Source organism: Schistocerca gregaria, chromosome 8, assembly GCF_023897955.1.
Source record: "Schistocerca gregaria isolate iqSchGreg1 chromosome 8, iqSchGreg1.2, whole genome shotgun sequence".
NCBI classification, from domain to species: Eukaryota; Metazoa; Arthropoda; class Insecta; order Orthoptera; family Acrididae; genus Schistocerca; species Schistocerca gregaria.
The window spans coordinates 456592113-456608836 of NC_064927.1; the positions used below are offsets into that span (position 1 = coordinate 456592113).

Consider the following 16724-nt stretch of genomic DNA (forward strand, 5'->3'; position numbering starts at 1 on the left):
TGAACCACTTTGGCTACCCGTGAACGCTTCCTGGACTGATCCATACTTCCATATGTCACCGTGTCAACGTCCTTTAGTGCTCACATACTGTTGTCTCCGCACAGGGGAAGGCATTACTATTATCGTAGTTTTGGCCTGTTTTGGCATATAATGCAATTTTGCAAGGCCCATATACTAGCACGTATGCATGTCTAAAAGACATTGTATAGTACTATATAGACACTGAAAAATTTTGTTAAGTGAAGAGTTTTGCACACATTTTAAATGTTTTAGCGCACAGCATTAACTCAAGAGACGCGGTATTCTCTGTTAAAACAGGTGAGGTTAGGGTTGCAAATTATCCGTCACATCGTCTTAAGGAAAGTTTGTGAACAGTTCATAAGCAGTATCAACGTGACAGAATGAAATCTTCACTCTGCAGCGGAGTCTGCACTGATATGAGACTTCCTGGAAGATTAAAACTATGTGTCGGATCGAGACTCGAAATTGATGTTTGCGAGGTAGGAGACGAGATACTGGCGGCAATAAAGCTGTGAGAAAGGGTCGTGAGTCGTGCTTGGGTGGCTCAGTCGGTAGAGCACTTGCCCCCGAAAGGCAAAGGTCTCCAATTCGAGTCTCGATCCGGTACACAGTTTTAAACTGCCAGGAAGTTTCAGTATCAACGTGAGTTGTAATATCTCGTCAGCTGCTCTGCATACTGCCTGTGTACGACAGTGAACCGAATCACCATGCTTACTTCTTTCGTGAGAGACGGTAGCACGAGGCAGGAGTATCAAGGTTCAACATCCCGTTGACAAGGAGATAATTAGACATGTTGCCGAGTTTATTACGATAGGCCAACGCTGTGAGATGCATATCGTTTGTTAGACACCCGTGTTTGCCTTAGCGTTTTTTTTAACATTATGCGGAAACTAGTAAACTACTGCATGATGCTATTTATTGAAGTTTTGGCACAGAAATGAAACAATTGTACAGAAGGACTTACTCAGTGTGTATGGTTAATGGCCTTATTCTAGGTTACAGAGAACAGCGACCAGGCTCTCAGATAGCTATATTACATGTTTATTTCACTCTCGAGAAATTGTTAGTTCTTAGACCTGGACACTGGCTGAACCACTTTTCTGAAACACACATACTGTGTTTGCCACTTTAATTAAAGTCTGTTAAAAGTAGTGAATAAATAGGAAAACAAGCATTATGATATGTTAGTTAAGTCAGTGCAAATGCGTATGTCTACACGAGGGACAGTAACTGCCTCTTCTTGTCGGTGGTAAAAACGTGCGGTGAGTAGTACAGTTGTCCGTGTGAACCGTTGTCAGCATCAGTTGTTTGTCCAAAGGCTGCAGTGTTGCACACGAGTGTCGACGAGGGCTGACACGAGTCTACCAGAGAATGCCTTCACGGACGGACTCCTTGGCCATCGTGTTGCTCGACCAAGCGTCCGTGGCTCGTCGCCATCTTGTCGGCTCCTCGACGGCTGCGCACTATAGTCGGCCGAAGTAAGTAGCAGCAGTGCCGTGACGTCACTCCCAGAACAGCGCCGCCAGCAGACGCCAGAGCAGCCACAGGAGGAGAGCCGTGGCCGCCGCCCGTATTGTTCTGTCCGCGCGCCTCAGCCTGCACAACAAGCAGACGACGAGTCGAGCACAGAGTTGTTAAACTACCGTAGGCAACCACAAGTACGCGTAGGCTACGGTAGTTCTCCTAGCAGCCTTGGTGACAGAAGACCGTACCCACGTTACTTGTACGTTAGGTGTGTTGCCTACCTATTAGGCATTACCTCATATCTATTGCTTTCTTTACGCATGCGATCAGTGTGTTCCTAGATTCCCCTACAAACTGGAAACGGTAAACTGCTTAGAAAGGGACTGAGCATACTGGGTAGTCCATTGATCGTGACCAGGTCAAATATCTCACGAAATAAGCGTCAAACGAAAAAACTACATAGAACCAAAGTTGTTTAGCTTGAAGGGGGAAACCAGATGGCGCTATGGTTGGTCCGATAGATGGCGCTGCCATAGGCCAAACGGATATCAATTGCGATTTTTTAAAATAGGCACCCCCATTTTTTAATTACTTATTCGAGTAGTACATAAAGAAATAAGAATGTTTTAGTTGGACCACTTTTTTCGCTTTGTGGTAGATGGCGCTGTATTAGTCACAAACATATGGCTCACAATTTTAGACGAACAGTTGGTAACAGTAGCTTTTTAAATGAAAATACAGAATGTAGGTACGTTTGAACATTTTATTTCGGTTGTTCCAATGTGATACATATACCTTCGTGAACTTATCATTTCTGAGAGGGCATGCTGTTACAGCCTGATTACCTGTAAATACCACACTACTGCAATAAATGCTCTAAATGGCGTCCGTCAACCTCAATGCATTTGGCAATAAGTGTAACGATATTCCTCTCGACAGCGAGTAGTACGCCTTCCGTAATGTTCGCACATGCATTGACAATGAGCTGATGCATGTTATCAGGCGTTGTCGGTGGATTACGATAGCAAATATCCTTCAACTTTCCTCGTAGAAGAAATCCGGGGACGTCAGATCCGGTGAAAGTGCGGGCCATGTTATGGTGCTTCGACGACCAATCCACCTATCATGAAATATGCTATTCAGTACCGCTTCAACCGCACGTGAGCTATATGCCGGACATCCATCATGTTGGAAACACATCGCCATTCTCTCGTGCAGTGAAACTTCTTGTAGTAACATCGGTAGAACATAACGTAGGAAATCAGCATACATTGCACCATTTAGATTGCCATCGATAAAATGGGGGCCAATTATCCTTCCTCCCCACACCATACATAAACCCGCCAAGGTCGCTGATGTTCCACTTGTCGCAGCCACAGTGGATTTTCCGTTGCCCAATAGTGCATATTATGACGGTTTACGTTACCGCTGTTGGTGAACGACGCTTCGTCGCTAAATAGAACGCGTGCAAAAAATCTGTCATTGTCCCGTAATTTCTCCTGTTCCCAGTGTTAGAACAGTACACGACGTTTAAAGTCGTCGCCATGCAATTCCTGGTGCATAGAAATATGATACGGGTGCAATCGATGTTGATGTTGCGTTCTCAACACCGACGTTTTTGAGATTCCAGATTCTCGCGCAATTTGTCTGCTACTGATGTGCGGATTAGTCGCGACAGCAGCTAAAACACCTGCTTGGGCATCATCACTTGTTGCAGGTCGTGGTTGACGTTTGACATGTGGCTGAACGCTTCCTGTTTCCTTAAATAATGTAACTATCCGGCGAACGGCCCGGTCTCTTGGATGATGTCGTCCAGGATACCGAGCAGCATACATAGCATACGCCCGTTGGGCATTTTGATCACAATAGCCATACATCAACACGATATCGACCTTTTCCGCAATTGGTAAACGGTCCATTTTGACACGAGTAATATATCACTAAGAAAATACCGTCCGTACTGACGGAAAGTTTCGTGATACCACGTACTTATACGTTTGTGGCTATTACAAGGCGAAAACAGTGGTCCAACTAAAACATTCATATTTCTTTACGTACTACACGAATATGTAATAAAAAATGGGGGTTCCTATTTTAAAAAACGCAGTTGATATCCGTTTGACCTATGGCAGCGACATCTAGCGGGCCAACCATAGCGCCATCTGGTTTCCCCCTTCAAGCTAGACGAGTTTCATTCTTTGTAGTTTTTTCGTTTGATGCTTATTTCGTGAGATATTTTCCGCAGTCACTATCAATGGACCACCGTATATATAAAGGGCCCTGTAACCTACGCACCTTTTTATTCCACTTTGTTATCCTCACATCTTTTACTTAAAAACAAACAGTATTTATAACAAAATAGAAACTGTTATTGTTTAGTTCACATTTTGTTCCAAAATTATTGATTTGTAGCGCAGGGAAGTTAGTGCTATAAAATGAAACTCCCTACACAAAAAAGGAAATACATTAAACATCATTTGAACACTTCCGCGAGCTCGTATAAAACATGCTTCTGTTATTCATAATCAGCTTTCGCAATTGTAAATAACTACAGGAAACTCTTGACTTTGATCATGATGATGAGCGTTATGTTGAGTAGAAAATAACAACAATAATTATATAGATTTTTGTTTGTTTGTGCATGTAAACTGTACCTTTATAAAATGCAGTTGCAAAAGCGCAGAAGTTACGCAATCAGCAAATTTTTTATTACTTATAAAATGCAATTAATATTCTATTAGGCTGTAAAATATACAATGGATTAACACTGAATGATGTACAGTTCTAATTACGTTCAAAACGAACAAACAAAATAACGAAGTAAAGTCGTAGGCTCCCAGTTCCTTTCTTACACGTTCATTAGTATTTATTTCCCTCCCAATGTAACAATTACTACCGGTAATTCCTGCCAACGTAACATGGTAGTGTCCTTTCCCAACATTTAGCTACAGTTTAGATTACAGACGACATAGAGTGAACATGACAACATTATATTGAAACCAACATCTCGATGATGGACTCTTGTGAAGTGTTAAGTTACACAGAAATATATTGAAAGGAAGAAATACTACAGTCTACAGTAAAAGTTGTAAAAACACAAAATAAATTGCGAAAACGTTTTTCGAGATAAAAATCAGTGAATTGACAGGCTGAAGTGAAGCAAAGATGTCCTTAGCAAGTCGATGCGAACCGCCTCCTAATTGAGAATATTTATGAATTTGTATCTACAGGTTGCGAAATGAATGACAATAATAATATGTCTTATCAGTTTAATATAGGTGTGAAAATTTATGAAATATTAATTGCAAAGTCTTTCTTTATTTTTGTTTCATCTTCAACTTGATAACTTGTTTCTATGTAATATCGTAACTGGATACAATTTCCCTTCTGATAATATACGAAGAAATGTTTGGGTACTTGCTTCGTAAAGAGAGAATTTTAACCCAAATGACTACACAAGCAATGCAGCAAAAATGTCACAAAAACCTTGAGGAGTTATTGCCACGAGTTACAAGTGAAGACGGAGGTTGATCCTCCGATCTGAATATCGACGAATGCTATTTGAGAGAACAGTAAAATCTAACTTACTAGAGGAGTTTTCTTTACAACCATCGCTTTATAAGTAACGCTGAATACGTATATAATTTTTTTTTAACTTTTTGTGGCAGTTTACTAATACACAGTGTTTTAAACCAGCTATCTTTAAGACTACGTTTTAGTTCATTATTTTATACTTTGCTTTTATAATTTTTTAAGATTTTTTATTAAGATTCGTGATTTAATTTTTTAATCTTGTAATAATGATAGAATTGGTACATTTATTTGTATAAAAATTTTACCTTTTAAATTTATTATAAGGAACTAGGCAAAATTGATTTTCGCCTGTTTATCAAAAACATGTCCTTTTGAAAATATTTTGAGGTCTGGCCTGCTCACTGAGCAAACTTTTAAAGAGCCGCGGTATTTTGACCGTGCAAAGGTAGCATAATCATTAGTCTCTTAATTAGTGGCTCGAATGAACGGCTTGATGAGAAATCAACTGTCTGTTAATAAGTTTTTAATTTAACTTTTAAGTCAAAAGGCTTAAATTTATCTTTATAATGTGAAGATCCTATAGAGCTTAACACTTCACTTTTATATAGTGTTTTGTTGGTCTGTCTCGGCATATATAATACTGGCTTAAGCAAAGGTCATAAAAGATAAATTCTTATTTTGTTAATAACTGGACAGTATGGGAGAAGTAGATGCCATATCTTACAGAAGCGCAATAAGAAATTTGACACGTATTACTGAGGAACCTTGAGAAAACTGAATGCTTCCTGACAGTTATGTAAACTGAAGAGGTGGGAGGAGAAAGGGAAGGAAAGAGAAACGACACCTCTTTTATATGACAGATATATTACTATCATTAATTTTGTAACATTTAGATACAATTTCGTAAACATTCTCAATCAGAAGGTAATTCGCATCAGCTTGCTAGTAGTAGTAGCAGTACATATGTGTAATACTAATAAACCCAGTAGTTAAAATTAAGTCTTCATTTTAGCTATAAATCAGAAAAATTGTAAATGTGAGCTCCACTTCACTTAGGGCGAAAAGACAGACTCTCGACCTTTCGCCCTCTGTTATGTTACTAATATGTTCTTTTCAAGTCTTAACACAGTAGCGGTTGGGGTGTGCGCGTTGTATATACAGAGTGTAACAAGCAAAAAGTGCAGATATTTTTATAAGTGGTACTTTAATAAGCACACACATTACTGCGCTGGTTGCTTTTTCTCTGACTCGAACACTCTCCCCACAAACGCGTCACATAGTTTCTTTCCCGACATTTTCTGCACGGTTTTACCTGAACCACCAAGAGGGCGCTGCCTGTCAGTACAGGCTAACCGTTTTTCAGCCTTGTACCCACACTTCAGCATGGACCCTCTGCCGAGAGGAAAATAAGCTTTAACGGTTTGCTCTTGTCACAAGTATTTGAAGGAACTAAACAACGTAAAAACATGTTGCTTCTAATAGCTGTAATTATTAGTCTGAAAATGACATAAATACTGATGTAATGTTGTCGAAGACACTGTTATAAGTCATCAATAAAAATATCTGCACTTATTCCCATTACTCCCTGTATATCTGTCGACCAAGAGTTGCTGCGCCCTCTCCTGACTTTGTGGATTTGCTGAGGGGCTGCAGCCAGTTTTCACTTTGGCGATCACCTACTGACCGATGGTCACCTGTCAGACTTAACAGATACAAAGTCGCTGACAAGACAGCTCAACAAGGCTGACTGGAACTATCATTATCAGTTTCATCACTCTTGGGTGAAGACCTCTTTTTTTCTGCATTACACCATTCGGAAACCCAGTGTGAAGGGAAACGACCTGATGATATGGTCAGAGCAGGGCAGGGCAGGGCAGTGGACGTAGAATCCAGCAGAATATTCCAGATACCAGCCTCTGTGTAGATCCGGCTGTAGAATACAGCCAATTAACGAGGGACCACGGAAGTTTGGTAAGCGAACCAGTTTACGTTTCTCTAGAAGTGTGGTTTCATCCGTCGGTCTAGAAAGTTTTGAGACTGGGTCGGTAAAACAAAGTTAAACGTTGAGATGCTGGTTTTAATGCTTGAGGCTTTCTACACAGCCTCTTCCCTGTCGGAAAACTCTTTACTTGGGATGTTGTTCAACTCGCGAGTGACATTGACTTGAACGTCGGTTGTGGTTCATAGTTCTCCCTTTTGCCATTGTACAAATTTTCGCGAGGGCACGAATTTTTTCCCCTATTCGGTCATTTTTGGTTTTCGAGGACTATACTGTCAGGCAGAATACCATGTCTGCCATATCTCTGGTGGAATAACAGGTGTCTATTTCACTGCTTTCTTCGTTCCACACTCCAGTCTTGCTCAAACTGCAGCGTAATTTCAAAACTACGCACAGTGATTTACAGATGGAGGAGGAGACAGCTGTGAGTGTCACGTCTGACAATAAGCATCGTAGTGAGAGGATCAAATACACAGTGAAACACAACCAAAAAGAAATGAGCCATGTACGCCATCAGGAAGGCAGACTGCACCGCTGACTGCATCACAAGTAAAATGCTCCATACCTCAACAAGCACTTCTCTACAGACATTTGTTTATAGGATTTTTCCCTGTTTTGACCGGTACATTCTTCTATAAGAACATGGGCACCTTTTCTGCATTTTTTATAGTCTTGTCTAGAGCTGCCTTGCATTTCTTTCGTTCAAATGGTTCAAATGTGTCTGAGAACTATACAACTTAATTTCTGAGGTCATCAGTCGCCTAGAACTTAGAACTAATTAAACCTAACTAACCTAAGAACATCACACACATCCATGCCCGAGGCAGGATTCGAACCTGCGACCGTAGCGGTGGCTCGGCTCCAGACTGTAGCGCTTAGAACTGCACGGCCACTCCGGCCTGCTGCATTTCTTTCCTTCCATCATCTCTCTCTCTCTCTCTACAATTTTCAAGAACGACTCCTTTTGTAACATATGCCCGTCGATTCTACATCTTCGAATCATTAAGTACTTTCGCAGACCATTTCTCTCGTTGACTCGTTTCTGGAGGTATAGACCCCTAATATTTTTTTCATCAAACAATTTTTCTTACCTCTCGCTGCTAGACGTTTCTATTCCGTGCTCAATCTGTTCACCTAGCCTTGTAATTCGCTTCCTACATGTCATAAATTTAAAAAAGCTCACGCCTCTCGGTTAACATCGATAAAACTCAAATGGTTTCTCTGTGACATTTTACAAAACTGTTCACATAGTTTCTCAATTTGATTGCAAAACACTACATTAATTGTATACTTATGTGTAACAAGACTGTAAATCTGTTTCACACTGACGATGCGCTGTGCTAAATGCGTTAGTTAACTACGCTGGTGTCCAAAATTAAAGCAACAAACCGATATTTTACTATGTTGCATTTATTTTGCCACAAAACAGTATAAACAAGTGATAGTTAAATAGGAATAACGTAAAGAATACGGAACGTAAGCAACTGCAACATGCTTAACAGTAGACAAAAAGTTTCATCGACCGGCCGCTGAGACCGAGCGGTTCTAGGTGCTTCAGTCCGGAACCGCGCTGCTGCTACGGTCGCAGATTCGAATCCTGCCTTGGGCATAGATGTGTGTGATGTCCTTAGGTTAGATGGGTTTAAGTGGTTCTAAGTCAAGGGACTGATGACCCCAGATGTTAAGTTCCAGACGTTTGAACCATTTTTTCATCGTTTTTTCCGACTTAATGGATCTGCACACAAATTTCGACAACTGATTAATGTGAAACTTCCTGGCAGATTAAAACTGTGTGCCCGACCGAGACTCGAACTCGGGACCTTTGCCTTTCGCGGGCAAGTGCTCTACCAACTGAGCTACCGAAGCACGACTCACGTCAGGCACTCACAGCTTTACTTCTGCCAGTATCCGTCTCCTACCTTCCAAACTTTACAGAAGCTCTTCTGCGAAACTTGCAGAACTAGCACTCCTGAGAAGAACGTGAGAAACAACGACTGAAGAGAATCGTTCAACGTGACAGAAGTGCAACCCTTCCGCAAACTGTTGCAGTTTCCAAAGCTTAGCCATCAAAAAGTATCAAATTGCAAACCATTCAACGAAACTTCATCGATATGAGCTTTCAGAGCCGAAGGCCCACTCGTTTACCCTTGATGATTGCACGACACAAATCTTTACGCCTCGCTTGGACCCGTCAACACCAACACTGGACCATTGATGACTGGAAACATGTTGCCTAGTCGGACGAGACTCGTTTCAAATTGTATCGAGGTAATAGACGTGTACGGGTATGGAGACAACCTCATGAATCCGTGGACCCTGCATGTCAGGAAGGTCGGTTCAAGCTGGTGGAGGCTCCGTAATGGTGTGAGGCGTGTCCACTTGGAGTGATATGGGATCTCTGATACGTCCAGATACGACTCTGACAGGTGACACGTACGTATGCATCCGGTGTGATCACCTGCATCCATTCATGTCCATTCCAGCAGGACAAAGCGATACCGCACACGTCGAGAATTGCTGCAGAGTGACTCCAGGAACACTCTTCTGAGTTTAAACACTTCGGCTGGTCGCCAAATTCTCAGACAGGAACATTATTGAGTATATCTGGGATGCCTTTCAACGTGCTGCTCAGAAGAGATCTCGACCCCCTCCTCCAGGATTCATGGTGTCAGTTCCCTCCAGCACTACTTCAGATATTATTCAAGTCCATGCCACGTTGTTTTGCGGCACTTCTGCGTGCTGGCGGGGGCCTACACGATATTACGCAGGTGTTATAGTTTTTTGGCTCTCCAGTGTATATACTGAAGAAGACAGTTTTAGAATTTTGAAACCTCATTCAAGGATTCCAATAAAACCTTATGTGACAATTTGTCCATTTTATTTGGACTGTTGAGCTCCGTGGCCGTGGATAATAGTATTTCACTGAAAAAATACGGCAACCAGCCACTTTTTAATGCGGTTTTTATTTACGCCAATATGCATTTCGGGTTTGCACCCATCTTCAGCTGGCAAATTACATGGATCTTCAGTTACTACAGTAGTACAATCTCGAAATAAAGGACAAAGCTATCCATAACATTAAAAATAATACCAAACCGTACAATCAATCAGGAATATACAAACTTAACTGCAACTCATGTCCAAAAACATACATAGGTCAAACAGGGAGAAACTTCAGCATACGGTTTCGAGAACACATGGATGCTCTTCGTTTAAAAAACTTACATAAATGCACATTCGCCCAAGATGTAGCAGAAGAAGAACATCAAGTAACAGACATATCCCATAACCTACAAGTTCTCCACTTAGCCAAGAAAGGAAAAAGAATGAACCTCCTAGAAGAAATCGAAATTTATTCACATAAACATGCATCCCCTTCTGACATACTTAACGACCAAACAGAGCTGCCAAACCGAATATTTCTAAAAAACTTCCACACTCTACTTATCAAACCACTTACTAAGCACAATCAACAAACAACATAATCTGTTATAAACCCAGCAAATGCATGTAAAAAACATAAAAATCTTAATTCTAATATCTTAATTATATCTTTGTTATATTGTAAATGTATGAATTACTGCTTTGTATAAATGTGTTATGTTAGACTACTTCTATCAGCCAAGTCAATATTTAGAAAACAATAGCTTATCTTAGAACCTCAAAACTTTCGTGAAAATATAACTCTGTCCATAGATAAACCATTTGTATGTAAACAAAAACTGTCAGTCGACAACATGGCGGATAACGCAGTGCGCCTGTGCAAAATACGTGATAAAAAGTGTTTGTGTCGTTGCAAAAAAGAAGAAAAGCCAGGAAAAAACAAGGAGAGGAGAAAGTAAGTAAAATGAACAGCTGATAGTGTGTGACTTTAAACTCGCGAAATTGAAGTAACTGATTGGAGTCGTTGCTTTGCACAGGCTTGCTGCAGCATCCAAACTGCTGTCGAGATTGTACTACTGTAGTAACTGAAGATCCATGTAATTTGCCAGCTGAAGGTGGGTGCAAACCCGAAATGCATATTGGCGTAAATAAAAAACGCATTAAAAAGTGGCTGGTTGCCGTATTTTTTCAGTGAAATACTATTATCCACGGCCACGGAGCTCAACAGTCCAAATAAAATGGACAAATTGTTATTGACACTACCTAGCCAGGTACTAAGAGCTTTACATGACTTCAGGAAGTACAAAATTAAGTTAGAAAGAACAATTCTTAGTATCAAGTTCAATAAAATGTGTTTAAGTGCGAATGTAACTCCAAAATATGTGAAAGTGAACATCAACAGTCAAAGCAAAGCAGCGAAAATAGCTAAAGAAAGAAGTGAAATTATATGGCTCCAATATGAAATCCGAAACCAACACAGAAAGAAGCAGTTTTTAAACCACCAGTTATATAGATTACATTTAGAGCTAGGTAAACAACTTACTCCTACACAATTCAACCATGCATTAGATTTTGTCACTATAATAGCTATAAAAGAACAGCATAAAGTCAGATGTAGGCATAACAATAAATTGAAAAAGCTTATGTCACAAATTCCTAAGGTGAATGACAAATTACCTCCCACTAATCATAAATTCTCCAAACGTCTAGTAAATTCAACTAACATCATCTTCAGTGATAAAGAAGTAAGTTTGCTGAATAAAGGGCTTCAACATAATATCACCCATCTCTGACTGAAAATAATATTAAAGAATTAATAGTAGGCACCAAAATAGCCTGTGATACTGCAAAACTAACTCAGAATGATCAGATTGCCATAGGCCACAAAGTTAACAATTTTATCACCAAACAAATAGAGAAAGCAAATAATAATAATAATAGTATAAAGCACCATGACAGAACAATACTTAAAAGTGTTAATAAGAAACTAAGTGACAGTAAAGCTTTAGTAGTAAAAGCAGATAAAAGCGATGCTATTGTTGTAATGTATGAAAGTGAATATGTAAGAAAAACCATTGAATTTTTCAGTAATAATAATATAGTAGAAATTAAGTCTGATCCCACTCTTAAGTTACAGAATAAACTTAAAAATATGATGAAAAAAAGTAATTTCCTCTTAAATGCAAAAGATATACATGAATGCACTGTTATGAACCCTTATGCACCACGTCTACGAGCACAACCTAAGACCCATAAAGTTAACTGTCCCATACGTCCAATTGTTAATTCTCGGAGCAGCCCAACTTATAAAATCAGCAAGAAACTGAATGAGGTCCTTAGCAACACATTCAAATTTGAAGAGACATACTCAGTAAAGAACAGTTATGAACTTATTAATTGTCTAAAGGAAATTCAGATTCCTGATACTGCTAGGTTTGCATCACTTGACATCACAAACCTCTACACAAACATACCCGTCAAAGAAACAATAGAAATAATTAAAAACAATTTACTTAAACATAAAAATTTGGCATTACCAGAAATATATGAATTCATTGATCTATTAACACTAGTACTATCACACAACTATTTTTCTTTTAATAACAAAATGAACCAGCAGAAAGAGGGCCTGGCTATGGGTAGCTGCCTTGCCAGTTTGCTAGCAGATATTTTCATCAATAACTTAGAATGTAAATTTTTTAAAGAAAACCCCCAGATGGTAAACAAGATAATTTATTACAGAAGGTATGTTGATGATATAATAGTCTTATTTGATGGCACAGCAGAAGAAATTGATAACCTTGCAAAAGAAATGAATAAAATGCATCAGAACATCATCTTCACTGTAGAACACCAAACAGAAGTAGGTTTAAATTTTCTGGATCTCTGCATAAGTAGCTCCAACAACAAACACAAATTTCAAGTATACAGGAAACCAACATACACAGATAACACAATTAATAAGTCATCCTGCCACCCGGATCAACATAAGACGGCTTCATACAGAGCAATGCTAAACAGAATGCACAAAATACCACTACAACCAGCTGACCAAATAGAAGAACTAAACACCATCAAAGCAATTCCTTACAATAATGGTTACAATCCAAAATTAATAGATGAACTAAACTATAAGATAAATCCCCACATAAACAAACACAATAACAAAACTACATTAAAGAATACCACAACACAGGCAAAAGAAAAATATGTAAGCTTGCCATTTGTAGGAAAGCTGTCATATAAAATAGCAAACTTGTTCCAAGGAACAGATATCAAAATCAGCTACTATACAAATAACAAAATAAAGGACAAAGCTATCCATAACATTAAAAATAATACCAAACCGTACAATCAATCAGGAATATACAAACTTAACTGCAACTCATGTCCAAAAACATACATAGGTCAAACAGGGAGAAACTTCAGCATACGGTTTCGAGAACACATGGATGCTCTTCGTTTAAAAAACTTACATAAATGCACATTCGCCCAAGATGTAGCAGAAGAAGAACATCAAGTAACAGACATATCCCATAACCTACAAGTTCTCCACTTAGCCAAGAAAGGAAAAAGAATGAACCTCCTAGAAGAAATCGAAATTTATTCACATAAACATGCATCCCCTTCTGACATACTTAACGACCAAACAGAGCTGCCAAACCGAATATTTCTAAAAAACTTCCACACTCTACTTATCAAACCACTTACTAAGCACAATCAACAAACAACATAATCTGTTATAAACCCAGCAAATGCATGTAAAAAACATAAAAATCTTAATTCTAATATCTTAATTATATCTTTGTTATATTGTAAATGTATGAATTACTGCTTTGTATAAATGTGTTATGTTAGACTACTTCTATCAGCCAAGTCAATATTTAGAAAACAATAGCTTATCTTAGAACCTCAAAACTTTCGTGAAAATATAACTCTGTCCATAGATAAACCATTTGTATGTAAACAAAAACTGTCAGTCGACAACATGGCGGATAACGCAGTGCGCCTGTGCAAAATACGTGATAAAAAGTGTTTGTGTCGTTGCAAAAAAGAAGAAAAGCCAGGAAAAAACAAGGAGAGGAGAACGTAAGTAAAATGAACAGCTGATAGTGTGTGACTTTAAACTCGCGAAATTGAAGTAACTGATTGGAGTCGTTGCTTTGCACAGGCTTGCTGCAGCATCCAAACTGCTGTCGAGATTGTACTACTGTAGTAACTGAAGATCCATGTAATTTGCCAGCTGAAGGTGGGTGCAAACCCGAAATGCATATTGGCGTAAATAAAAAACGCATTAAAAAGTGGCTGGTTGCCGTATTTTTTCAGTGAAAAACCTTATGTGCAATTGGTTGACTGACTCTTTTCAACGTCTCCAAGTTTACTGAAGCTGCAGCCTGGTTTAAAACTTTAAACTAATGGTGAGAGAAGTGCAGTAACTTTATGGACATTCATTAATCCACCACTAAGTGACTGCAGGACAGTAACGTGGCTTTCCAGTACGCTGTTAACGACAGACAGCAGCATCTGCCGAATTCACTATCCAGTCGCTTTCCTACCAACACTAAATAGGCTACTGACAACACCACGCTTATAAATTAAGCACTTCTCAGCAGTTGTTTATAGGAACGTGTTTTACATTCAAGCTCACTGCAAAGAAGCAACTGCAAATAAGTAGTCACTTAACTCTTTGAAGAACAGGCATCGTTCTGACCCGCCACATATGTCGACGCTTTGAAAGAGCCAGCCGGTGTGGCCGAGCGATTCTAGGCGCTACAGTCTGGAACCGTGCGACCCCTACGGTCGCAGGTTCCAATCCTGCCTAGGGCATGGATGTGTGTGATGCCTTTAGGTTATTTAGGTTTAAGCAGTTCTAGGGGACTGATGACATCAGAAGTTAAGTCCCATAGTGCTCAGAGCCATTTAAATTCTCAAATTTAATAAAGTTTTGAAAGAGCGGAGGTAACTGTGGCTAACCACGCATTTTTCTCAGGTCACTGTTCAGGGTCGATAGTTCTCTCAACTAACCAACTATTGGTTGACTACAGTTTCACCAGATGGCACGAGAATCACAGTGCAGTACTTTCGCCACGTATTTACGAAACCAACTGATATGTCATGCATTGTTGGTGTTATTCGTGGAACTGTCTTGCATTCCTCTCTGTAGCTATCTTTCTATGTCTGTTTTAAGTAGTAATTGTTTACATTTATGTGTTGACCTTCCATAAAATTACATGTAATATTATTTTTTATTCGAACAGAGTTTTCTATACTTCACAGATGGATTTTTGTGTGGTTAGTGGCGCTAACTACGCTCGTCTTCTCCATCTAGTATGCCTCGCCAAAAGAAGAATAACGGAGGAAGAACATTACCGAATGTTATTTTAAGAAATTAATTCTAGCGACAACAGTGTTAATTTTGTTGGTTCAAATGGTTCAAATGGCTCTAAGCACTATGGGACTTAACTTCTTAGGTCATCAGTCCCCTAGAACGTAGAACTACTTAAACCTTACTAACCTAAGGACATCACACACATCCACGCCGAGGCAGGATTCGAACCAGAGACCGTAGCGGGCGCGCAGTTCCAGATTGTAGCGCCTAGAACCGCTTGGAATTTTGTTGGCTCCAAAAATAGTTTCAGTGCCTGCGGCTTCATCTTCTGTGTACAAATATAATTTGTCATCTCAGATCAAGGAACACAAGCTATACGTAGGCGAAAGTATTCGCTACGAAATCAGTAAACATCAGCCTATTCACTCATAATGTAGAAGATGTGCAGTTTGCAGTCCAAGAAAAATCCTCGCCCGAAGTGTGTGGATGTGTTCAGTGTACAAAGTACTTTATGCCTGAGAGCAAGCAAGAACTGTTTCAAGAGATACCACGAAAATTAAAAGTAAGTTGTATCAAAGTTGAACCACCAACTATTGAACTTGTGTACTGTATGATGTGATGGTTAGCTACGGCGACCACATTTAATGCTAATATTCTGTTGTTGTTTAACGTGAAAGTTTACAACGCTACTGTAGAAAACATAACACAATACTAAAATTAAAGTTTACAAGTGGATCAAACTTGAAATATTCAAACTTGAAGTATTCAAATTATTGTTAATGCCCAACTAATGTAAATTTTTATCGCGTTTCCCTGCCCCTCAGAGAGTTAATAAACTGAAAATACCCCACTGTAGAAAGACGAGCCCAGATAAGTTATTTTGTCTACCTATATAAGAGAACTGGACAGAAAATGCTTTGGAGGTATACTCTGCTTATAAACTGAAATGTGAGCAACACTCGTCGTAGGGAAACTCATCTTTCCCTAAAGAATATTACAGCTGCCATACTGGGTGACTAAGAATGAGTTTTTTCCTCTAGCAGTGTGTGTGCAGAGATTTAGGTAGATCCCATCCACATGCGTATTACTGTTTTGGTAATGGTTGTAGAGAGGTGAAATGCCATCCATTATGTAGTAACATGGGTCAGTCTTGTTCCATGCACTTTATGACCAGAATATCAAATGACCAATTCCAATAGGATAATGCACTGTAGTTCTCATACATTGAGGAGTGTTCTGATCCTTGATTGGGCTGCGTGGTCCCATGATGTGCCATCCATACGGAAGGTCTATACTTTCTTTCCAGCTGTGACAAACAATAGACACCAGATATTACAGCAAGCATATTAAAGATCCCAATACCGTAACAGATAAATGCAGACTTAGAAAACAACAAATAGAAACAGTAGATCACATCGCAAGTGGATGTACAATACCGGTAAAAACGGAATACCCCAGAAGACGTGACAATGCAGCAAAAATAATACCTCAACA

General features: G+C 39.4%; 1 protein-coding gene across 1 annotated transcript in view; it reads right to left on the reverse strand.

The window, feature by feature from the left end:
* Window positions 1-920: 920 nt before the first annotated feature.
* The window catches only part of LOC126284347 (fatty acyl-CoA reductase wat-like), a 173276-nt gene continuing 157472 nt past the window's right edge, over window positions 921-16724 (reverse strand). Inside the window, exon 9 of the mRNA XM_049983202.1 lies at window positions 921-1617. Within this exon, the coding sequence (XP_049839159.1) occupies window positions 1524-1617 (94 nt within the window). The 3' untranslated portion in view covers window positions 921-1523. The remainder of the gene's footprint in view (window positions 1618-16724) is intronic.